Below are 24638 nucleotides of genomic sequence, written 5' to 3'. Positions count from 1 at the left end.
CCCGGGATCTCTGCCCAGCACGCGTGGAGGCCGGGGCTTTCCGGGCACCGCCGTGCCCCGTCCTTCACGGGCAGCCAGAAGAAGCGCTCCCCTCCCGGGAACTTTCTACCCGGGGTAGCAGCAGATTCGCGCCGGGGCGGCCCGGGAGGGGGCCCTCTCCCACCCCGAGAGGCACCGAGGCGAGCACAGACCAGGCTCGCCGCACCGGGCCCTGCCCGGCCCCGCAGGCCTCCCCGCCGTCCTGTCAGCCGCGGCGCCAGGCCCGGGGCCGGCGCGGAGGCGGCGGTGGGGGCAGGGCGGCGCGGGGCCTGCGGGCGCGGCGCGGCGGGGCGGGGGCCGGAGCCGGGCCGGCGGCCGCCGAGGGCGCGGGGCGGGGAGGATGCGGCGGCGGGCTCCCACCTGAAGTCCTTGTCGCTGGATGTCATTTTCTCCAGCAGGTTGGAGATGTGGTACGAGGCGCTCGCCATGTTGACGGACCCGGCCGGGGCGGAGAGTGGGAGAAGAGGAAGAGGAGGAAGAGGAGGAGAGAAGGAGAAGGCGGCGGCGTCTTCCCGGCCTCGCCGGCTCCACTTCGCCCGCTGATGGGGACGGCGCTCGGCGGGGCGAACCGGCGGCGGGGGCGAAGGCGGCGGGGGGGAGGGGGGGAGGCGGGCGCTCCGCCGCCTCCTGCGGCTGCGGCTGACACGGCGGGAGGGGAGGGGCGGGGCGGGGCAGCGGGCGGCCCGCGCTCGGCGCCGGGTCAAAGGTCGAGAGCCCCTTCCCCCCCCGGCTCTGCCTGATTGGCTCTGCCAGCGGGCGGGAGGTGCCGGCGGCCGTGTGACGCCAGAGCGTACGTGGCGCAGAGCGTGCGCGGGAAGTTTAGGCCGCCGTTGGAGAGTGGCGGGAGGGAGGGGTGGAGGGGGGTAACGGCGGCGAGGCTGACGGGGACTACGTTTCCCAGCGCGCATTGCGCCCGCATCGCTCCCGGGGCTATTGGCGGTGCACGCCGGGATATGTAGTTTGGAGGGGAACGGCAGGGCCTTGGCGGCGCGTTGCCCGCCGGGATGTGGAGCCTCGTTTTGGTGCCAGGCTGGAGCACTGTGGGGTGGGAGGTGGTGGTGGTTGCTGTTTCTGAGGGATGGGCTGGGCATGCCGGGAGGGGAAAGCTGGCTGAAAGGCGGTCGTAAATAAACTGCTGCAGCCAAGATGCTATTCACATCACAAGGGGTCAGTGTCCTGCGTGGGGTACCAGATGCGGTGTTTTGTGTTCTGTGTTCTGTGGCCGTTACAAACCCACGGCCTGTCCTAGTGTTAGGGAGGCAGCGGCTTCTCTTCCAGGCCTTTTCGTACCTGTACAGGGGTTCCCGTCATAGCTTACTGCACTTCAAAAATGCCTGGCGGGAGCCGAAAGTGGTGATGTGAAAATTAATTATCTTGGTAAATAAAGGCATGCTGCTGTCGGTCATGGTTTGCAGGAAGCAGCTTGAAAATCTCATGTGGGTGCTTTCAGAGGTCTTGGAAGCCAAAAGGCACCTTTTAGAGATTTTTAATTTATTTTTAATGTTCATGTCAATCTCATCACTTCTCTGGGCCTAACCCATGATCTGTCTACACATGGGTAAATGATACGGAGCAGTAGGAGAATTGGGGAAATATTTCCACATGTTAAAACCTTAAGGTTTGTATTAAAATATAATGTTAAATAGCCTCGATCTTTCTCAGTTACATGTGTGTACAGCAAAACTCCAAAAGAAATGGGTTTTGATCTCATATATATATATTAAAAAAAAAAACTTTAGAAAGACAATTTCTTTAAAATAGGCATTTATTAGATACAGCTTGCAGGCAGCCTTGCACAGCAGCTGATGGAAAGCATGTGCTCTTTACTCTGTGTGGCAAAAAATTGTGTGTCACCAGCATGGCCTGTCACCCAGTGACAGTGTACAAGCAGCTATTTTTGAAGATACCCATGCTGTTAGTTGTCTGCCGTGTTGGAGAGAGAGCTTCATACGTACTGGTCTCATTCCCCAGAGCAGCTCAATGGTAGGTTAGAACTGTGCAACAAAATGATGGGTGAGGTAAGAAGGAGGTGGGCAGCGTGGTGTTGGATTAGTGGCATTGTGGTGGGGTGTGATGTAGGGATGGAGTAAGGAAGATGGGAGTAGTTGGGAGCGGGTGTCTCAAGAAGAAATGGGGAAAAATTGGTAGGGATAGAGGACTGCAGCGAGAGGGAGCACTCAGAAGGAGAGCTGGCCCAATGCTGACTGATTTTCAAATAGGCCGTTTGCTCGTGTTGGATATTCAAGGAAGCCAGCTGGAACAATACAGATGAAGACAGACTCATTCTTGATTTGGTTGTGACAGCTGAAAATGGTTTATGACGTCTGAATTGTAATGATATTGTACCACACACGGAAAAAACATGTAGCTCCTCTTTGAAGTACTGACACATAAAAAGTTGAAGTACAAATGTTTGACATTTGGCACATTGATTCATATTTTGCCATGTGAATGTTAGCGCTATTCTAATTCATTTTGGTGACCGTGACTTCTGACCATCTTACAATTCCCAGGAACAATTTGTTTCTGAGTTGTCATTGTCACATTGTCAGTTCTCACACACTGTGGGAAAAGACCGTTCTAACCTGGTCTTTTTTTATATTCGTTACTTTGGTACTAAATGGGGATTGGGTGGTCATGGAATGGCGAAGGATCATCTGCTCCAAAAATGTTCTGCCCACACGGTTACCATGATGTGTTCTATTATATAAGCACGTTAGACCAATCAGATGACAGAAAATTCTCTGGTAGGTAAGGTCTTTATGTTGATCGATGTTGTGGAGTAAAATGTTGCCAGTGGTCCCTGTGAGCAGATCCACTCAAGTTGGGATTTAACTTTTTTAATCCTTACCATTTCCAATTAGACGCTAAACCAAGCTATTTCCCACTTTGCGAATCCAACATACATTCACTCATAATAAGAGACTGTATGAGAGAAAAAAAAAAAAAAACAGAACAATTACAGAACAATTTTGCTGTGGTCTGCTGTACAACTTTGAACACTTTTAAAATGATTTTAAAATCACTTAGCATCATCCTTCCCATGATGGTTTCTATACCTCAGCCAGCTTAGCCTGCCACTGCTTAAACCTGATTTCCTATTACCACCAGAATCACGGGCCATCGTGGAGGAAGTCAACGTCTTTTTTTGCTCAAGTACATTTATTACAATTGGGATTCAGCTATAGTAGATGCAATGTTCCAGAGGAAGTTAGACACAGAGAGAGGCTAATTGGGGAGAGATTTTTTCCAGCTGATAGCAAACAACTTCACAGATGGAATGGTACTCCTGATCTGTTCCCTGTAGACATGCATATTAGATGCTCTTGGTTCATTCACAAAGATAGCTGAAAGCTTAATTAAATGCTGGAACCTGAAAGGATTTATCTTGCTTTACACTTGCAAATGTATTCCCCAAATGCTGAACATGAGAAAAGAGCGAAGTTAGTTTAGAGATGCATTCACGGCACTAGAATTTGAGCCCTCACCAATTTGCCCTTTCACTTCGCATGGGAGTTGTGAGCCCACTGATCAGCAGAGGACATTGGGAATGTGCTGCCTCTTCATCTGTCAGTGTGGAAAGAACTATACCACACAGCTTTACTCAGCTTAAAGGGAATCCTTTAGGATGACAAGTTTAAAGCTGGTTATCGTTTTTTACAGCTGGTTTTGGGGAAATAAAAGGAAAATTGCTGCTCTAAGTCAAAAGCTGCTCACCGCTGCAAGCAGATATTTGAGCCAGAGAACATTACAGTCGTGGTTTGTAACCTAGATAAGTGACTGACTTTGTACATCTGAACTTTGAATTTTTAAAAAGATGCCTGGATGCTTTACAAATTTGTTGGCTGATATATTAACAACCACAGATGGTATCAAAGAAGTGATCTAGATTTAAGTGTGAAAGAAACAAAAAGGAAGGGTATGGCAGTCTTTAGCTTAAAGCAAACAAATTAAAAAAGCAGCATAAACGTACACTAGAACAGTCATACAAGTAAATGTGTGTTTCCAGGCATTAAGGTTAACACTGTATTGCATTGTATAAATTATTATGTTCCAAGACGTGAAGAAGAGCTAGCTGTAGAACTCAAAACTTTGGAATCTTAATCATAGCAATGATTTTAAAGGTGGGGGGTTCCCCCCTTATTTTCTGTTTTCCTTATTTTTAAAGTTAATTGACGTTCCCTAGCAAATTATAGCAGTTGCCAAAGTAGAGCACATTTGGAACTAAACAAATCATCAGCTGCCTTTCACCTCATAAGCCGAAGTTTTAGTTAAGTTTTTCATTCTTCCTAAAGCTGAAAAATTGTTCACATGCAAGTTAAGTAAGAATCCCAGATCATCTTTCCAAAAGCAGTTTGTGCTACTGTGCCAATTCTCACTTAAGACTGTCATTTCTGGACAATAGAAGATACTGTTGTTCTCATTTAGGAGAGATTGCTACACACCTACCAAGAAGAATAAATAATATCTGGAGCTGTGAACTGCCTGGCCTTTCCTTCCTAACCCAGATAATCCACTTCTGTAAAGCAAAGTAAAGCAAAGCAAACTGTTTGGGTGTCTGATTCCATCAACTTTAAAAAAAGAAAGATCAGGAAAACAGTGCTGAAAATAGCATATGCATCTGGTTAAGTAATGGACTGAAGCAACTGTCAAATGGGCTGAAATTGCCTCTCTAAAAGAACAGACCTCCGATAGCATTCTCATCATAAGATTAAGTTTCAGGAAACATAATATCTTGAGGAAAAAAATATAACACTCTTTTGATTAAAAGCCAAAAAAAAAAACCCAACCCAAATACAAAACTGCTAAAAGAAGTCTCCCTTCTGGTTGCTAAACACGGCACAGCTTTTTGCAGTGTCTGTGGTCAAAACTTTTCAACTACAACCCACAACCACCCAAAATTAAAAAATGATCTTTCACATAAAATCTGATTTGAAATACGAGTCAGAAATTTAGATTCAAAGGTTTTTTTATTATTGTATTATTTTCATGCCAAATGAACTCGGTTTACAGAACAAAAGATTTTTTTCTTCCTTATTACCTCTTCTGCAAATCAGTCCAGGTTGTTTTTCTTTTTGCTTGACCATTTGCATTTTCATTTCTTATTACATCTCTAAATTTGTAATTCTTTCAGGGCCAATTATGTTTCCCTTTATGTCAGCACACCCAGCTTTCATGTAATGATCTCAGCGATGCTTGTACTAGAGACACAAGTCTCCAGTAAACTTACAAGCACTTGTTTAATTGGAACGTCTGATACTGAACAGTACTCTTTGTGTTTCAGAAGTCATAACAATACAAATTATTTGAAGCGTTTGGACTATTTAAGCTTATTAGGTAGCTGTGCTATGGATTTTGTTTATTCTGGATCCCACATTTCAGGAAAGCCCTGACCACACTGATAATTTAGAAATTTCTATCTTAGTACGTTGACTAATTACAATATGAGTCACTGTTTGTCAAAGTAGATATAAGGGCTAATCTGTTTCATTTCATAGCATTTTAAAGCAGGGCTGTTGTTTTGTTGATTCTCGCTTAAGAGTGCTTCATTTCAGGCCAATAGAATGTGCTGTCTCCCTCCCTCATTTACGAGACTGTCATAGAATCATAGAATGGGTTAGGTTGGAAGCGACCTTCAAGATCATCTTGTTCCAACCCCCCTGCCATGGGTAGGGACACCTCTCACTAGAACAGGTTGCTCAAAGCCCCATCCAACCTGGCCTTGAACACTTCCAGGGATGGGGCATCCACAACTTCCCTGGGCAATTTGTTCCAGCGCCTCAACACCCTCAGTGAAAAATTTCTTCCTGATATCTAATCTAAATCTCCCCTCTTCCAGTCTGAAGCCATTCCCCCTCATCCTATCACTGCCTGTCCTTGTAAAAAGTCTCTCTGGCCTTCTTGTAGGCCCCCTTCAGATACCGGAAGGCTGCAATAAGGTCTCCCCGGACTCTTCTCCAGGCTGAACAACCCCAACTCTCCTAGCCTGTCTTCATAGGAGAGGTGCTACAGCCCTCTGATCATCTTTGTGGCCCTCCTCTGGACCCATTCCAACAGGTCCATGTCCTTATGTTGGGGACTCCAGAGCTGGAGACAGTACTCCAGGTTGGATCTCACGAGAGCAGAGGATCAGAATCACCTCCCTTGACCTGCCGACCATGCTGCTTTTGATGCAGCCCAAGATGCAGCTGGCCTTCTGGGCTGCAAGCACACATTGCTGGCTCGCGTTGAACTTCTTATCAGCCAGCACCCCCAAGTCCTTCTCCTCAGGGCTGCTCTCAATCCATTCTCTGCCCAGCCTGTATTTGTGCTTGGGATTGCCCCGACCAATGTGCAGGACCTTGCACTTGGCCTGGTTGAACTTCATGAGGTTGGCATGGGCCCACCTCTCCAGCCTGTCCAGGTCTCTCTGGATAGCATCCCTTCCCTCCAGCATGTCAACTGCACCACACAGCTTGGTAATGTTGGCACAGTTGCTGAGGGTACACTCAATCCTACCATCCGTGTTGCGAACAAAGATGTTGGCATATCCCAACCCCTGAGGAACTCCATTCGTCGATGGTTTCCACCTGGACATTGAGACATTGACCTCAACCCTTTGAGTCTGGCCATCCAGCCAGTTCCTTATACATGGAGTGGTCCATCCATCAAATTGTGTCTCTCCAATTAAGAGACCAGGATGTTGTGTGGGACAGTGTCAAAGACTTTGCATAATTCCAGGTAGATGACATCTGTTGCTTTCCCCTTATCCACCAATGCTGTAACCCTGTCATAGAAGGTCACCAAGTTTGTCAGGCATGACTTGCCTTTGGTGAAGCCATGTGGCTGTCACTGATCACCTCCTTATTTTCCATGTGCCTTAGAACAGTTTCCAGGAGGATCCACTCCATGATCTTGCGAGGCACAGAGATGAGACTGACCGGTCTATAATTCCTCAGGTTTTCTTTTTTTCCCTTTTTGAAAATGAGGGTTACATTTCCCCTTTTCCAGTCAGTGGGAACTTCACCAGACTGCCGTGGCTGTTCAAATATAATGGAAAGCAGCTTAGCAACTTCATCCACCAGTTCCCTCAGGAACTGCAGATGGATATCATCAGGTCCCATGGACTTGAGTACCTTCAGGTTTCTTAGATGGTCTCATACTTGATCTTCACCTACAGCGGGCAGTTCCTCATTCTCCCAGTTCCTGCCTTTGCCTTCTGTGACTTGAGCGGTGTGGTTAGAGCCCTGTCAGTAACAGCAAAGATGAAAATATACAAATTTCCGTGAATCAAGGTGAACAGAGAGGGCTAAAACTAAATTGCAATGAATGAATCTGTGGAATAGAGTGTAACTTTGTAGAGTCTGATTTGTTGGCGCAAAACTGACTCATCCACAGGATCGTCCAAGGTAAAGTGACTCAGTGACTCTCCTCTTGGAGCAGATGATGCCTGTTGCCAGCCTGCATCACTTGAACAACAAACAGGCCACTGCCTGTCCGGATGTGTCTCTGTTGGCTGCCACGAACTGACTCATGTTTTGATCTTTTTCATGCTCTGTGAATGTTTTACTGAAGGGCTGTATTAGTCTTGAACTCACATGCTGGGGCTGAACAGCTCTTAATATATGATGTGTTCTTTTCTTTTATATTTGGTATTTGAGAAATAAATTAATAGTAATGACTCAATACACACTGTCGTCCACATTCACACAGCAGAAGAATCAAAAAACATCCCCTGATTTCTCTATGCTCTGCAGGAGAGACTTCTCCAGGTGTCTTTACGTAGTTGAGTGCAGTTCTTAGACCTGACATGTGATACCTGTACCATTCAGGTCCTCCTGAGCAGGAACACACATTTGTCAGTCTTTATTAGAGGCTGTTCTGGGACAGAGAAGCTCTACATTTGATCAACTCAAAAGTTCTTTTATATTATTTAGTGAACTGAAGTACATTTAACACATAGTAAGTGGTTATTATCCACATAATCTTGTCAGAGGAGTACTAAGTTCAAGTACTGATTAGAGCCTGTCTGTGTGGGTTCCTCACGTTACTTGTTTTTGCAAAGAGAACAAGGGCATAGCACAGTAGCAGACTGGAAAATTGCTGTAAGATTGCTTTTGCCATTTGCACAGACAGAACTGCTACTTCTCCCTTCAAAATCTTGGAGTGCTTTGACTTGAAACCTTTAAAAGGACAGAAGTCAAGATCCAACCGCCAGAACATATGAATCCGCTAACCTGTGAGAAAGCTGCATACCTCCTTGTCCTCATTAGACTTTTACCCAAACTTAGTTAACTGAGCGTAGCTCGTTTGTGCCATGACCATTTCCACTTTACCCCAGAGATGGGGCTGCTGAAGGGGATGGGGTCTCCAGGGTCTTCCCGTTTTCTGGCTGTTCTGCACACAAGTGGTAGTACCAAAGAAGAAACAACAACTGGTCTCTTCAGCTCAGCATCAAAGGGCTTGTGGGCGTCAATAACCACCTGAACAGAAACAATAATTAGTTTTAATTGCAAGTATTCTGACCGTAACCTATTGAACTTGGTCTCTAGTGTCTTTCAACATGATTTTGCTCTTTGATGTAATTCATTAACTACATGTTTGCGTGCTAAAATTAGTTAACCGAGAGTCATAGGTGTGAAAGTTGTTTAAATACATGTTATCAGGCTATTCATATCATTCTAGGATTAGCAGCCATGTATTATAATAGCAGGGTATAGTCTAAGTTCAGAGATATACAAGACAGCGTATGTTTGAACTTGTCAGAGTCACCATTAGAATTTTTAAACCCTCTGGGTATGTACAATTTCTCTTCTCTTCATAATGAATATGTATAAAATTGAGTAGGGCTGCCAAGTATTGGCAGCTTGTTTTTGAATTTATGTATATGAATGACAAATACAAAACAAAGTATCAAAAAAAGCAAGATTACCAGCCAAGAATCTCATATATCTCATGTGCATTACTCAAGCGGGAAGAGGATCTTAAAAGAAAACATCTGCAATTAGTTATAATACTTTTTAAATCATTACACGCCAGTAAGAAAAACATATATTAAAAAGAATATGTTTAAATTTCAAAACAATTCAAAGAAATGCCTCCTGTTGTTTCATTATCTCCCGGGAGGTTAATGATGCCAGTAGTTCTCAGTGAGAGAACTGGCACGTTTTAATAACTTCTACCAGAAAAGTCAACCCACACTGCTATAGTCTGATACAGAGGAATGCCATCTCCAAAACAAAAATAGTTCTCCAAAACTTCTTAGTCTTTTCATGCACTGAAATGTTGAGTCCATTTATTTGCATTAGAAACAACATCTCCTGCCTGTCACAGTCAAAGTCACCTATGTGATTTTTAATTTTTTTACCACTTTTGTGGTACTGGCACTTTGAGGGTATAATTTTATCTCTTTATTCAGCTATAATGGTACAAGATCAGGACTTTGTTCTGTTATCATCTTGTAGAGGCCAAAAGTAGTCATTTTTGTAAGATTTTTTGCATTACTAGCCAGTGCTTCAGTGACCCTGGAACAAATATATTGTAGAAGCAATGTCATTTGAAAGGATGAGATATAGAGAGACAATTGTCTGCTCACATATCACAAGATAAAGTTGATTTTGTCTCTCAACAATTTGTAAGAATATCCTCAAAGTCCATTCTTACAGTGTGTCTGGAGGCAGTGCTCTCTCTAGCAGTAGAAAGAAATAAGCTTGTTTCTTTGTTTTCTTGTACCTGATGTCATCATTTATGCCAGCGCATACTCGGTGTGAAAAAGCTGATCTGGTGGCAGTTTGCAGTCACTTTGTCCTGCTGTGAATAGTGGCACTGTCTGCAGCTGTGATGGGCATGGACAGAAGGCAGATGCAGTTCTGCAGCCTTATCCTCCATCAGGAGGTCACCAAAGTGTGCTGCCCAGACAGAACCGCTGTGAGAGGTGGAACTGGTGTCCCTCCACTCTCCCTCGAAACCTGCGCTGTCAAAGAGCAGAGGAACAGATGGAGGAGCACCTTCTGTAATCTGCCAGCCTTGTGTGTCGCCGAGTTTGTTGTCCTTTTGAGATACAGGATGTTTTCCCTTCCATGTTTGCCATTGCGAGTAAACCACAGAGGCTCATTGCTCTCAGGTCCTTTTCTTGTGTTGTTTCCATTCATTGCTTTCCTATCCACTCTGCTCTTCTGCGTGGTGTTAACAGGGTCATTTCGGGAACCCAGCAAAGGCCAAGAACAGCGTGAGAGTTGTATTATGTTAAATTTACGCAGCATCAGCAGCTGAGGCTGAAAAAGAATTTTCATTATCCTTTGGCAGGTTATAGTCTGAGGCATCTAGCTGAGAAGCTGCGATACCATCTTGGAGGAATAGTTTGTACGTGCTTCAAGGTCAGCTTGTAAATATAGCTATTTTATTGAAATGGAAATATCCCATTTTAGTCAACGTTCAGGACCAGAACATTACTAGAAGGGCAGTAATACCTGTGGGAGTCATTTTTTTTCTGTTCAGAACTATTTGTCCACAAACTGCTGCAAAGAGGTTTTCTTTCAAGAAGCCAACTCCAAAATTACATTTCCTTGAGGTGACTCATCGAGTCGTGCAGCAGTGCAGTACCTGCAGGGCACGCAAAGGAGGTTGGCAGTGGTCCATGGTATTTCCGAATTCTGAGAGAACGGTGAATTGTGGAACATGGTTGGGTTGTGTGAGCCATCTTGGTTGATTCAAGGCTGGCTTAAATACAACAAAGCACTTAAGCACGTTGCTTAGTTTTAAGCCAATCAGAGTATTCTTGTGGCTTCATATTAAGCATGTGCTTACGTACGTTGCTGGAGAAAGATGTTATTTGGTGTTGTAGGTGTATCAAGCAGGAAGAAAATCTGTATCACTGTTCGCTATATACGGTCTGAGGCTCAGATCTTTGTTTAATTAGTGTATTTCTTTTGCATGCTTCAGAGGTCAGGAAAAAAAAATAATTTTTCAGTTTCCTTAATGAGGGCCCAGTTTGTCAAAGTTCTTAGCTCAAATTAGCGCTGCGCAGCTTAAATGCCATTTTCAACATGTGGCAGCATAAAACCCTAACTGACACAAAACCAAGCAAAGCCTGGAATGGTGAATAAGTTTCCAGAACCAGGGGAACTGATCAAATGTGGCATTAAATCCATTTGATTCTCTTTTATTAGTAACCACCTGGATGTCCAGATATGTAATTCAGAACAAATGTGTTCCTTTGAGTGATTAGAAACTGAATGGAATGAAAATCCATTTTCACATCAATTGCTTAACATTGACCAAAGGGGCAAATGTTATGCTGAACCATGTTCTAATCTGGGGGAGGGGAGTAGAAATATATATATATATCTCTAAATATAAAAATATTTCAAGATAAAGCATTGGGTCGTGTACGATCCACTGTTAGAAGACAGCAGGAAAAAGAGCTGCATGTCGCAATTATTTCTACATTTCCCACCAAGTAAAACGTCTCCTGTAAAATTGCTCTGTTTGTAGCTTCTGCCTCGAGATAACTTTTGCACCTGCTGCTCAAAGATTAAACTACATCTGGTGAAAAGAAACTGCCACTTAGGGTCACATATGTTATCAGATGACATTTTTTGTTTATTTGTGCAGCTAGGGCTACCAAATTAGGAATTCTTTCTCGTCATTTTGAACTTTACTGTGGCTGTTCATCATAAAATAATTTTCTGGAGCCAGTGAAAACACTGAGGCTTTAAGTTTTACAGCAGGAAAAAAAGAAAAAAGGGTATAATTTTTTCCTAGATTTCTCTACAATAATATATCTGTATTATTAATACTTCAGTCACATAAGTAATTCTGTATTCATCAAAAAAACACTTAGGTACCCCAAGAAGTTACAGATTCTCATTGTTAAATACTTTATTCTTTCACTGTCATCTCTCTTAAGTACTTTACTTCCTGCCACCTTCACCCCTTTTAATGGCATTGTTGTTAAAGTAATCTTTATGTCAAGCACCAATTCAGCATCCTTCTTGATGTGTGTAGAATATAGCATAAGAGCAGTAAGAAAGTAAGAACAGCATCTACTTCTGAAAAATAAGGTTTGTACATGGAGGAGTTCCCCAACATGTCTTTTAGAATATTTGCAGAAAGCTTATAATGTGGGTACTCTTAATAATATTCCTCTAAGAAAGTTATTTGATGACAGCTATAGTTCTTTAACTTTGTATGGGTCTTGCTCTAGAATAATTCCTTTATGGACATAAGCTCAGTAACATTCAACGTTAGTAAGCTACAGAATTATCTACATTTACAGTTTTTTAATATGAAAAAGCTGACTAATCAGAGACCTTGACAAAAAAGCAAAGGAGTGATGGCTGAATATATGCCTCTGCTTTTAACAAACTGATATGAATCACTCAGTCCCTCAGTGCTGCCTCCTTAGTGATACTTACTATTTTGACAAGATTATTTACTCAAGCTGTCTCTCTTTTGGCACGTATGGTTGGTGGCATATAGAGTCAAGTAAGCCCCAGCTTTTCGTCCTTTTTCTCATCAGGGAGTAAAATTTCTATGTAAATAGAATCAGGTGATGATTCAAAATGGAAGCTACTATTCGATTTTATATGTTGTTAGACTTCACGGTCTTGGTATGTATTCCAACTTACTTTCAACTGAAAACCATCAAACTTGCTATCCATCTCGTGTATTTGTTTTGTTTACCAATGGTTCCCATGAAAATCTAGTGCAAGAGGTTTAAAATGTATTTACCATAATTCACATGTCTCATCTTAAGAGCCATCATAATTTATGCTAAATATAAATGCCTAAAGAATAAGACTGTGCTTCTAGGAATGGGAGCAAAATAGGGCTTCGGCAAAGAAATATTCTCTGGTTGGGTCATCAAATGGTATAAGATTTTCCAGGCTATTTCCAGTAATTAGGGAATGCAAACAAAGTGCAAAAGAAATGAATGTTGCCCTAAGTACTCGGTGATATCAAGAACTAATGGAGCAATCAGCCCTTCTTGTTCCAAAGAGTCATCTTTTACAGTAGAAGAAGAAAAATGTAGCAATCGTAACCTATAATACGATGATGGAAGATGCTGTGAGACTGTTGTTCCATTAAAGTTAATATTTAATTTTTCACCAAAGATCAACAAGTTCAACAACAGCTGAAATCAGATTTTCATAGGCAGTTATTGTTTCAGCTGTCGTTACTTTTTCATTACTTGCCACCAATGAATATTTTCAAGCAGGAGATCCAGTCTTTAACTTAGCTGTGCTTGACTGATGCGCCAAGACACACTAAGAAAGGAAATGCTGGAAGATTATTTAACAAGCAGTGATTTAAACATGGGAAAGAGTTAAAGGAAATAATAAAACCGGTGTGCACTGAATTGCAAACAGGAAATAGTTTCTTTTTGCTAGTAGGGCTACATAAAAATAAAGACTCAAAGCAATGGATGTGCTTCGTGTCCAATTGATGCTGACAGAATTAAAGTTCCCAATATATAAGGTTGAGTCACACTGTGTGCCAGTTGTTGCAGTTTTTCCCTTGCCCATAAAAAAAATCTTGTGATTCCAATAATAAAAACAATTTCACTCAAATGCTGTAGCTTAATTCTTATCCCTTCAAACCAAACCCAAGGAGCTGATGGCACAGAAGATATGGGAATTATATATCACATCGGTGCAGTATGATCTAATTTGCTCTGATGCAGAAGTCCTGAAGAAATATGCTGCTAAGGCGATCCAATCAGCCAGGGTTTATTCTTTTCCTGTTCTAGTTTAGAAAGAAAAAAAATTATCTGAAAACTAAAGCTATGCCCTCCAGAGGGTTACCTTATCACAAAATCAGTCACAAACAGAATGCAGAAATCTTTCAGGGAAAATAGACATCGAATCCATCCTGGTGTTGTTATCTTATTTTAGAGCTTCAGGAATGGTATTTCAGATTAACTCATAATAAAACCACAAAAAGGGAGAAGTCTGGAAGTTTCACTTTAATTTTGTAAATGAGTTACAACAACAGCTCCCAGACTGAGACCGTCCTCTCTAATGGTAGTAAGTAAACCTATGCCTAAAGAACTATGTCCAAAAAATCATGTAACATAAAGAAGAGTGTACCAGAATGTCTTCAGAGTTCATTTTGCCAAATGCAAAGGTACTGACATATGATGTCTCTTTCTGCTACTGACAGTACAACCAAGTATGATGATCCAGAAGGCTCAGTGTGCTTAGGACTGGGCATGGCCTCTTTTGCATTTAGGGTAGCAACTCAAATCCAAAATAAGTGCATCCAACAGATTGAATTCTGCTGCCACATCTGCTCTCAGTGAACTGGTCTCAGAGTTACAGAATCACAGAATGGTCAGGGTTGGAAGGGACCTCTGGAGATCATCTAGTCCAACCCCCCTGCCAGAGCAGGGTCACCTACAGCAGGTTGCACAGGAACACATCCAGGTGGTTTTGAATGTCTTCAGAGTGGGAGACTCCACAACCTCTCTAGGCAGCCTGTTCCAGTGCTCTGCCACCCTAAAAGTAAAGAAGTTCCTCCTCATGTTAAGATGGAACTTCCTATGTTCAAGTTTGTGCCCATTACCTCTTGTCCTATCACTGGGCACCACTGCAAAAAGACTGTTCCCATTCCCCTGGCACTCTCCCTTTAAGTATTTATAAGCATTAATAAGATCCCCCCTCAATCTTCTTTTTTCTAGACTGAAAAGACCCAATTCCCTCAGTCTTTCTTCATAAGAGAGATGTTCTAATCCCCTAATAATCTTTGTAGCCCTTTGCTGGACCCTCTCCAGCAGATCCTTGTCCCTCTTGAACTGGGGAGCCCAGAACTGGACGCAGGACTCCAGATGCAGCCTCACCAGGGCAGAGCAGAGGGGGAGGATGATCTCCCTCCACCTGCTGGCCACACTCTTCCTGATGCACCCCAGGATGCCATTGGCCTTCTTGGCCACCAGGACACATTGCTGGCTCATGGTCATCCTGTTGTCCACCAGGACTCCCAGGTCCCTTTCCACAGAGCCGCTCTCCAGCAGGTCAGCTCCCAACCTGTTCTGATGCATGGGGTTATTCCTCCCCAGGTGCAGTACCCTCCTACACTTGCCCTTGTTGAATTTCATAAGGTTTCTCTTTGCCCAACTCTTCAGCCTGTCCAGGTCACGCTGTATGGCGGCACAGCCTTCTGGTGTGTCAGCCACTCCTCCCAGCTTTGTGTCATCAGCAAACTTGCTGATGGTACACTCTATCCCTTCATCCAGGTCATTGATGAATATATTGAACAGGACTGGACCCAGGACTGACCCCTGAGGGACACCACTCGTTACTGACCTCCAACTAGACTCTGCACCACTAACCGCAACCCTCTGAGCTCTATCTGTCAGCCAGTTCTCAATCCACCCCACTGTCCATTCATCTAACCCACACTTCCTAAGTATGCCTATGAGGATGATGTGGGAGACAGTGTCGAAAGCCTTACTGAAGTCAAGGTTGACAACATCCACTGCCCTCCCCTCATCCACCCATCCAGTCACCCCATCATAGAAGGCTATCAGATTAGTCAGACATGAATTCCCCTTGGTGAGTCCGTGTTGACTACTTCTGATAACCTTCTTTTCTTCCAGGTGCTTTGAGATGACACCCAGAACAAGCTGTTCCATCATCTTTCCAGGGATGGAAGTGAGGCTGACTGGCCTGTAGTTTCCCGGGTCACCCTTCTTGCCCTTTTTGAAGACTGGACTGACACTGGCTTTCCTCCAATCCTCAGGCACCTCACCTATCCTCCCGGACCTTTCAAAGATGATGGAGACCGGCCCAGCAATGACTTCCCCCAGCTCCCTCAGCACTTGAGGGTGCATCCCATCAGGCCCCATGGACTTGTGGATATCCAGTTTATCTAACTGATCTCTAACTTGTTCCTCATCAACCAAGGGAAAGTCTTGCTTCCTCATCAACCAAGGGAAAGTCTTGCTTCCTCCAGACTTTCTCTGTTACCTGCAAAGTCTGGGTCTCCCAAGGACTGGCCCAAGCAGTGAAGACAGAAGCAAAGAAGGCATTCAGCAACTCTGCCTTCTCTGCATCATCTGTCACCACGGCACCTGTCTCATTCAACAGCGGGCCCACATTTTCCCTAGTTTTCCTTTTGTCTCCTATATACTTAAAGAAACCCTTCCTATTGGCCTTGACATCCCTTGCCAATTCCAAGGCTGCCTTGGCTTTCCTTGTTTCATCCCTGTATACCCTGACAGCATTCTTATACTCTTCCCAAGCAGTCAGTCCCTCTTCCACCTATTGTAAACTCCCTTCTTCCATCTTAGCTTTTTCAGAAGGTCCCTACTCAGCTGTGCAGGTCTCCTTCTTCCCTTGCCTGATTTCTTGCTCTTTGGGGTGCACCAATCCTGAGCTTGGAAAAAGTGATGCTTAAAAAGCTGATGCAGTCAGCTCTCTTGAGCCCCCTAACCCTCTAAAGCCCTCTCCCATGGGATTGATCCAAGCAATTCCTTGAAGCGATCAAAGTTAGCCCTCCTGAAGTTTAAGGTTTCAACCCTACTTGTCATTTCGTGTATACTGCACTTAATCCTGAACTCAGTCTTCTCATGATCACTGCAGCCCAGTCTGCCCCCAACCTTAACATCCTCCACCAATCCTTCTTTGTTTGTCAGTACTAGGTCCAGTGGTACACCTCTCCTGGTGGGTTCCTCCACCACCTGAGTCAAAAAGTTATCATCAATGCGTTGGAGGAACCTCCTGGACTGTACATGCCCAGCTGTGTGGCCTTCCCAGCAGATATCAGGGTAGTTGAAGTCCCCCATAAGAATCAAGGCCTGTGATTGTGAGGCGATTCTCACCTGTCTGTAGAAGGCCTCATCAACTTCCCCATCCTGATCAGGTGGCCTCTAATAGACACCCACAACAGTCTCTCATATTACCCTGCCCCTTAATCCTTACCCACAAGCTCTCAACTTGCTCTTCGTCTGCTCCCAGGGAGAGCTCGATACATTCCAGTTGCTCTCTCACATAGAGAGCGACTTCACCACCTCACCTCGCTGGCCTGTCTTTCCTAAAGAGAACATAGCCCTCCATGACATTGTTCTAGTCATGTGAGCTATCCCACCACGTCTCAGTAATTGCAATGAGTTCATAGTCCTGTGACCGCACACAGATCTCTAACTCTTCTTGTTTATTCCCCATGCTGCATGCATTAGTGTATAGACATTTCAGAAAGGCCAATGAGTGTATAGTTTTTGCCCTTGAGGGATGGTGGGCCTTCCAGTCCTCAAAAACACTAGCACTCTGCCCCACAAGTGCTGAGCTACTACCCCCAGGCGCCTCTCTAGCTAACCCAGTTACATGCCCACACCCCTTCAAATCTAGTTTAAAGCTCTCTCAATGAGCCCTGCTAACTGTACTCCAAGAGCCCTTTTCCCCCTGCGAGACAGGCTTTTCCCATCTGCTGCCAGCAGGCCTGGTGTTCTGTAAATCAGGCCGCGATCAAAGAACCCAAAACCCCACCGGTAGCACCAAGTTCAGAGCCAGTCATTGACCTGCTGGTTCTGCCTGTTAACCCTCTCATCATTCCCTGCAACAGGAGGGATAGAAGAAAACAAGACTTGGGCTCCCAATCTCTTAACCAGTCATCCCAAGGCCCTGAAATCCTTCTTCATTGCCCTTGGCGTTCTTCTTACTACATCATCGCTGCCTACCTGAAAAACTCAAAGGGGATAATAGTCCTATTGCCGCACCAGGGTTGGAAGCCTCCTCTTAACATCACTAATCCAGGTCCCAGGGAGGCAGCAAACCTCCCTATATAGCGGGTCCGGTCTACATATTGGGCCTTCCATCCCCCTCAGAATTGAGTCCCCTATTACAATGACCGTTCTTTTCTTTTTAATGAGGTGGTTTTGATTCGGGGGGTGGTCTGACTAAGTGTCAGTGACACCTCCAACCTTGGGAGGATTATCATTCTCACCTTTGTTAAGTTCCCCTTGCAGAACAGCGTATCTGTTGTGCAGTGGGACTTCGTAAGGTGTGGTAGTTGCCGGGCAGATGCGCCTGCAGCGCCTGTTGCGTCAGGCAGGAACATCTCGCCATTGCCCTGTGTCCTCCGAGCTACCCTGTTCAGCCCATCGGGGAGAGGAGTGGGAGTTCTCCGCAGCAGGGGCTCTGTCTGCCTGCTGGGTTTCTGTCATGGGAGACAGGGTATGACTCCAGGCGTCTATCTCCCTCTCGCATTCCCCCATAACCCTCAACCTACTTGCCTCCTCCCTGAGCTCCATCACTAAGCGTAGCAGCTCCTCTACCTGGGCACACCTGCCACAGGCATGTTCACTGCTGCCATCGGACGCTGGCGTCAAAGCAGGGCACACTCCGCAGCCCGACGCCTGGGTGGCAACGTGTTCACGTGGGAGCTCTGTCTGCGAAGCAGCATCAGAGCTGGTGCGTGCACAGTTGCTTGGGGCCATGGTTTTCTGCTGGGTAGATACCATGGCTACCTGACTGAGTTGGTAGAGTTGCAGCACCCTTCCGTGAAACCTGTTCTGAGTAAACAGGTATTATATCACATGCAAAATGTCTCACCACAATTGTCATCATCCTAATTCTTGGAGAAAGAAATAATATAGTCTGGAGCGGGCAGGAAGAACAGAATTTTTGCTAGTTCTGTAGGTTGTTCCCCTTTGGGCAACTGACTTACATTGAGGAATTGGGCCAGGAATAGCAAAAGGAAGCTTGTAATGCTTCCCACCTACAGCTTTTAGTACCAGCCTTCTGCTTAGCCAAACTTGGTCAATTTTGTTTCAATATTCTTCATGAACATCAGAAAGGCATTTTCAGGTCTACATAGAACCACTAAATGACAGCTAAAAAAACAGCAACTAAGGAAATTAAAGCAAGAAATCTATTTTTTTTCCACACAAGAAAACGCATTTCAGGTTTGCATTCTACTCATTCTCTCTCAGTAATAATTTATTCTTTAGTCTTGTGCAACAGTTCATTAACCTGCTTAACAACCCTAAATCTAGATGTTTTTCCTTCAGAGAAATGTAGTGAAAACCAAGTCAGCGAAATACCGAATCTTCCTTCCACTTCATTTTCTTTGATATCTTAGGGGAATACATGACCCGGGATTTTTCTCTCACAGTGGCAAACAGTAGTTTAGCTATTAACTACATGGGATCTAGATTTGGGACCCTTACGATGTCCGTGTACAATCTTCTTATCTGCTGAGTCTGATTATATTCTGATCAATATTATCTAATGACTGTGACCCCAGGTGGGACGTTTCAAGGATATTTCAACTTCCATTGCCATTTGCCCCTAGGCAGAAAGTGTCACTGCAAAGTTATTTGTCCATCTTGATCCTTTCTTCCTAGTCAGACAAAAGAGGAAAATCCTTGAGAGGATAATTCAGATTCTTCATCCCCATCTCCCATGTTTTACCTGCAGCCTAAACCATGTGGTTGTTTAAGAGGTGGATCATGTAAAGAAAGCGAAAGTTAGAGCTATGCTGAAAAGCCTAGTGACAGGTCAAAACCCCTCCTAGGTTTTGCCTATCTCTCATCTGAATTGGTACTTTATAAAGAGTTACTATTCTTAAGATATGTTAAGATTTTCTATGTTTCCCTTGACATGTTCAGTCTTGTTCTCACCTATATTGATGTTCTTTTCAAATTCATAACCTGGAGGCAAAGGCCAAAACCTTTCTAGCTGTAGAAGCAAATGTATTACTCGTTTTGCTTGAAATATTATAAAACCCCATCTCTCTGCCAGAGATGTTCACTGAAAGAGACGTCAGCCAATATGGTGTTCCAGGATTAATTAAAGAGTTTGTCTGCCAGACATTCTTTAAGTCTGCTTTTTCTCATTTTATTTTTACTTTTTGGCATGTAATAGTATTTCCATACTTATTAAATCCTCACTGATAATTACATGCAAAAGAGCAGTTAGCAGCAGACAATTTAGTGGCAAAGAATTTATAATTGGAACTGTTTACCATTCAGAGATGACTGAAAGTGACGGCAACTTGCTTCCAGCCCATTCGACTTCTGGATCATGAGAGTGATGGGGCCCTATAAATAGATGCAAAACTGCACCAAATGAAACTTCATTATGTTGTTCCGGTGGAGCTTCCAGCTGAGGTGGCCGTTTTTAAGTCTCTGTTTCTCCAGTCTATCTTTGTATTAAACATAAAATCATACCTACGCAGTAGACAGTTACCTAAATGGCATGCAGTATATCAGGTGTTTCCTAAAATCAAAACCTAATTTCACTGCTCATCACTGCGCGTTGAGTGACCTGTCCATATGGTGCCTCCTGTTCTTACTAGAAAATAGCCCAAATGTCATGAGTTAGCATAAATTATATTTCTTAGCCAGAGAAACCCAGTGGTGACCAAGATCTATGGAGGTTTTCTATGCTTGTTTTCTGTAATCGTTTTAGTAGAAACTTTGATCATCTGTCTGCGGGAACATAGCTTCTGTGTTCCAAAAATAATATTGCCATTTCAAGAACAGTCACAATGCCAGCAAATGCAGAACCCTCATCAGTCAGTTCATATCTGAAAGAAGGTGTCGTGGGTTGGGCTGGGCTGGCCACTAAAATGAACAAGAGATGCTCTCTAACTTCTCTCCCAAGTGGAAGAATGAGAGAAATGAGACTTATGAGTTTAAAAGAAACTAAACTACAGTAATTAAATATTAATAATAAAATATTAAAAAGAGTATGATAATATTAATAAGAAAATAATTAAATATATACAATATATACAAAACCACATCGAGCTCGCAGGATGACGATCACGTTACCAGCACGCACTGGGAAAGCACCAGACTGGACTCAGCAATGGACGGGAACTGGATTCCAGATCTGGATTCAGGAACGCACGGATCGGGATCAAAGGCAGATGAACAGACAGAGTCCTCCTCAGATGCCAGCCATTGAAGAAAGAGACCTGACCCCTTTGATCCTTCCGCTTTTACACTGAGCATGAGGCAGATGGGATAGAATACCCTGTTACATCTGTTGGTCAGCTTTGGGTCACCTGTCCTGTCCGCACCTCCCCGCAGGTGGGACCCCTCTACGCTTTTCTGCTTCCGACCTTCCAACAGAGCATATAACAAAGTTATCTGGCCTTGGCTGTTATAGCAATAAGTGTAAGCAGGAGCGTCTCTGCATACTATTATTTGGTATTAATTATAAACAAGGCCTCATCACTCTGGAAGTGGACTACTGTCGGAAAAATATGCCATTAATTTCAGAGAGTTCAGTTAGTTAGAAGAGGCTTAACTGAAAAGTAAAATTACTGAACAGACAATTGGTTCTGTTTTACCTCAAACCAGGACAGAAGGAAAAGATGTAATGATTAATACGAACTGCTCATCCTGAATGAGAAGTTCAGGGCAACTATTTGAACACCTCTCTGATCATGGACTCAGCAGGAGCCAGAATGTCTCGCTTTTTTGGCAGCCCTTTGGGCTTGAAATGTTTTGGTCCATTTATGTACGGACAAGAGTACGTACAGGCACTACCAGTTTTTTAAGAATAATTATCAACTTCTTTTGCCTCTTCTGATATGCATCAGAGAAGATTTGAAAAATGGTGCTGGATAACCAAAAAGAAGGAGAATGCCTGGAAAAGAGAAGGCACCTTCCAGGCTTTGAGGCTTGATTTCTTTCTAATATTTGGATGCTATAGTCTCTTGTTTGCCTTGTTTACATTACAGTTATGCAAGATCACTTCTCCTGTGTAAACCTTGCTATCTATTGTCACTTTTTATGGGCAGCCATCCCACCAACTACTGCATAGAAAACTCAGCACATTCATGATTGAAATCTAGACATCTCAAAGAAATTTGGTACCAGCTTGTATAGTAATACTAGGAAAGAAAAGACTGAGACAGGGACCCAAGTTCATAGATCCCTTTAAGATGGGCAGGTAGCAAAATACAGTCATGACAATTTTAATGCCCTTGCTCCTCTAAAAAGCCACGTAGATCTTAGCTGTCTTTGTCAACTTGAAGACTTGCAGTGGCATAGTGCCCTTTCAAATACTGGTTTAAGGCTCATACAAAAGGGAGTCTGCTGTCTACTGATGAATGTTTCCCTCCTGATGCACCTGCTATGCCTTTCCAACCAAGTATTGACCTAATCAAAACTCATTTAGCTTATGAGATCTGATGTGACTACGGCCTGGCAGGTACGGTTTGGAATATTTCAGGACTCAGCAGAAGAAAACATGTCCACTTTTTATTTTAAACATCCAACCCTGAGCGTGCATTTTGCTTCGTTGTGAACAAGTGCACTGATGTTTTTAATAGGAAAGCAGACAGGATCAGTTTGGAGGCTGTGGTATATTTTTAGGTTTATTTGCATGTGTAAGTACTTTCTCCATCTAACTGACATAACAGGAAACTCTTGTTTGCTTTACAGTTTAAGTGTATGTGTAATGAAAAACATCCTCCAGCATCTATCATGGATATACACAACTGTGGCTCCATAATGTGCATTCACACCAAAATCAGGGAGCCTGGGAAAGCTTTTGTATGGCTATATGTGTTGCATCAAAGTCCTATAGATCATTGCCTACATTGTTCTTACCAGCAGTTTTACAGCACCAGAAGTTGTAGGTTCCACATCTATGATCTATTGCAGAGTGATAACTGTGGACACTTGATTTAATTCCTCTGAAATCAATGTTCGCTTTTAATTTGCTAACCTGAAGTCAAAACAGATAAATCCAGCAAACCATTCAGACAAGTCTGTTTTAAAGAGAAAGGGTGTGGTTTTTTAATACTAAAAAATAAGAGACAACCATGCAATAAGACAGTTAAAATATTTACGCCTACACAGAGGCTAGAAAGCATAGTTAGCCAGGCAGTATTACTTATTTATATTATAATAGAGTCTCCTGCTCTACTGAATGGAGGGTCCTTTATGAAGGAGATCCCTACCCCCAAAAAACAATTCAATCTGCACATACAAAAAGACACAAAACTTCTCAAAATAACAAAGGATCATTCGGGCATTGAGATGTTATGACTTCTCTGTCCTAGTCTGGGAAAAAAAAATTAGTCTTTATGATAAATTGCAGGAGTCCATCTGGTATGTGTGGGGGCTAACAATCCTTTCCCCCTTTAATGGGGAGATGTCTGTCTTTCCACAGAGCTCATTCTTCCCTGCCTGGCTGCCTGCGCATTAATAAGAAGGAACAGAAACCATTCAGTGATTGATACCAGCTTATGCTAAACAATTTCCCCTCCTGTTTCCAACAAACATGGCTGTTCAAATAGATTATAGTGTCTCAGAGCATTCACTTCCCCCCCAGCCTGCCTTAGATGTCCTTTAGCTGCTCCTTTGTGATGGTAATGAAACTAAACAGCATTTCAAAGCGGGCTTTGATTAGCATGATAACCGTGTAGTGGCTTGATGGCCAGCATGGAATGATTATCTTGCCTTCCAGCACCAGCAGCTTCGAAGAAAAGTTATACAACCTGTTAAAATGCATGTGTGTATGTATGTATGTATATATGTATGCATGTGTATGTGTTTGCATTCACGTAATACATACAGGTATAACTCAGGTATCGATAAAACCTGGCAAGGTCCGTTCATTGATATTCCCCATTAGAACAGTGTTTTCTTGATGCACAGGCTAATTGCACCAATTTGCCACAATTTGCCTGGGTAGTGCATATGCATTTAAATAGGGGACAGGAGGTGGGATTGCAGCAGAGCTCAGTAATTACTCATCTTGTAGAGCATCATCACATGCTGCTAGTCAAGCCACTGGGCATCACTGGAGATGGGACATCTGGAGATGGCGTACAGCAGGAAGACTGCAGAAAACCCAGTATCTTGAGAGCCGTGTAACAGTGTCAGCATGAACACCAAGGGCTGAAACTAAAATGCCATAGCACCATTTATATAGTCTTCCAAGTCAGATCATCTGGGGTGAGACCTTCGGCTGCAGCAGAGTCACATCATCTCCATCAAAATGAACAAAGATGCCTGAGTTTATGCTGAGAGCATGCCCCTTTCTCCCTTATAATATTTATTCTTTCCTACTGAAAAACGAATGTAAGAAAAAAGTTTCTTTCTGGTCCATAGTTGCCTGACATGGATCATGGTTTTAAGAGGTTATAACGACACAATGTGATGGGATGAGTAGTAGCCCATTCGCTGTGTCACAGTAGTTAGATTTTATGACACATTACTGACTCTTCTGGTTTCGTTTCTTCTTTAGTTTCAACTTTCAGTTTCCCTTTTTTAAATATTTGGAGCACGAACACAAAAAATTGCTTTAAATGAAACAATGTTTCCTTTGGATTTCTTTTTTATAATGTTTGTACATATTTTGGCAGCCCTTCAGGATGCTGCATGTTAAGCAAATGTATGACAAGTGACATTTTGGTAGTCTGAAAATACTTAAATGCCAGAACATGGAGAAGCTTCATGCCACCTTTATTAGCAGTGTATGTATCTGCAATCCAAGCAGAAAGTAGGAGATGAGTAGGTACGTTACAGAGGCAACAGAACAGAGGTGAATTCAGCAGCATCATGATGCTGATCACTGTGATAAAAAGCAGTGTGTCATCTCTCTAAATGTACTCAGAACTGGGGGCTATGGTTACTACAGAATATCAAAAAGCCT

The 24638-nt window shown here is 43.5% G+C and overlaps 1 protein-coding gene across 2 annotated transcripts in view; it reads right to left on the bottom strand.

Moving 5' to 3' along the window:
* Nucleotides 1-674, bottom strand: part of CAND1 (cullin associated and neddylation dissociated 1) — a 30953-nt gene extending 30279 nt beyond the window's left edge. For both annotated transcript variants that reach the window (XM_082498655.1, XM_082498656.1), the window contains exon 1: nt 400-674. In XM_082498655.1, coding sequence (XP_082354781.1) covers nt 400-467 — 68 coding nt within the window. In that variant the 5' untranslated portion in view covers nt 468-674. The remainder of the gene's footprint in view (nt 1-399) is intronic.
* Nucleotides 675-24638: the final 23964 nt, after the last annotated feature.

This window comes from Vanellus vanellus, assembly GCF_965231255.1.
Source record: "Vanellus vanellus genome assembly, chromosome: 1".
Classification (NCBI taxonomy): Eukaryota; Metazoa; Chordata; class Aves; order Charadriiformes; family Charadriidae; genus Vanellus; species Vanellus vanellus.
Note: the sequence above shows the minus strand (reverse complement) of the source record. Positions and strands in the feature narration are given on the sequence as shown.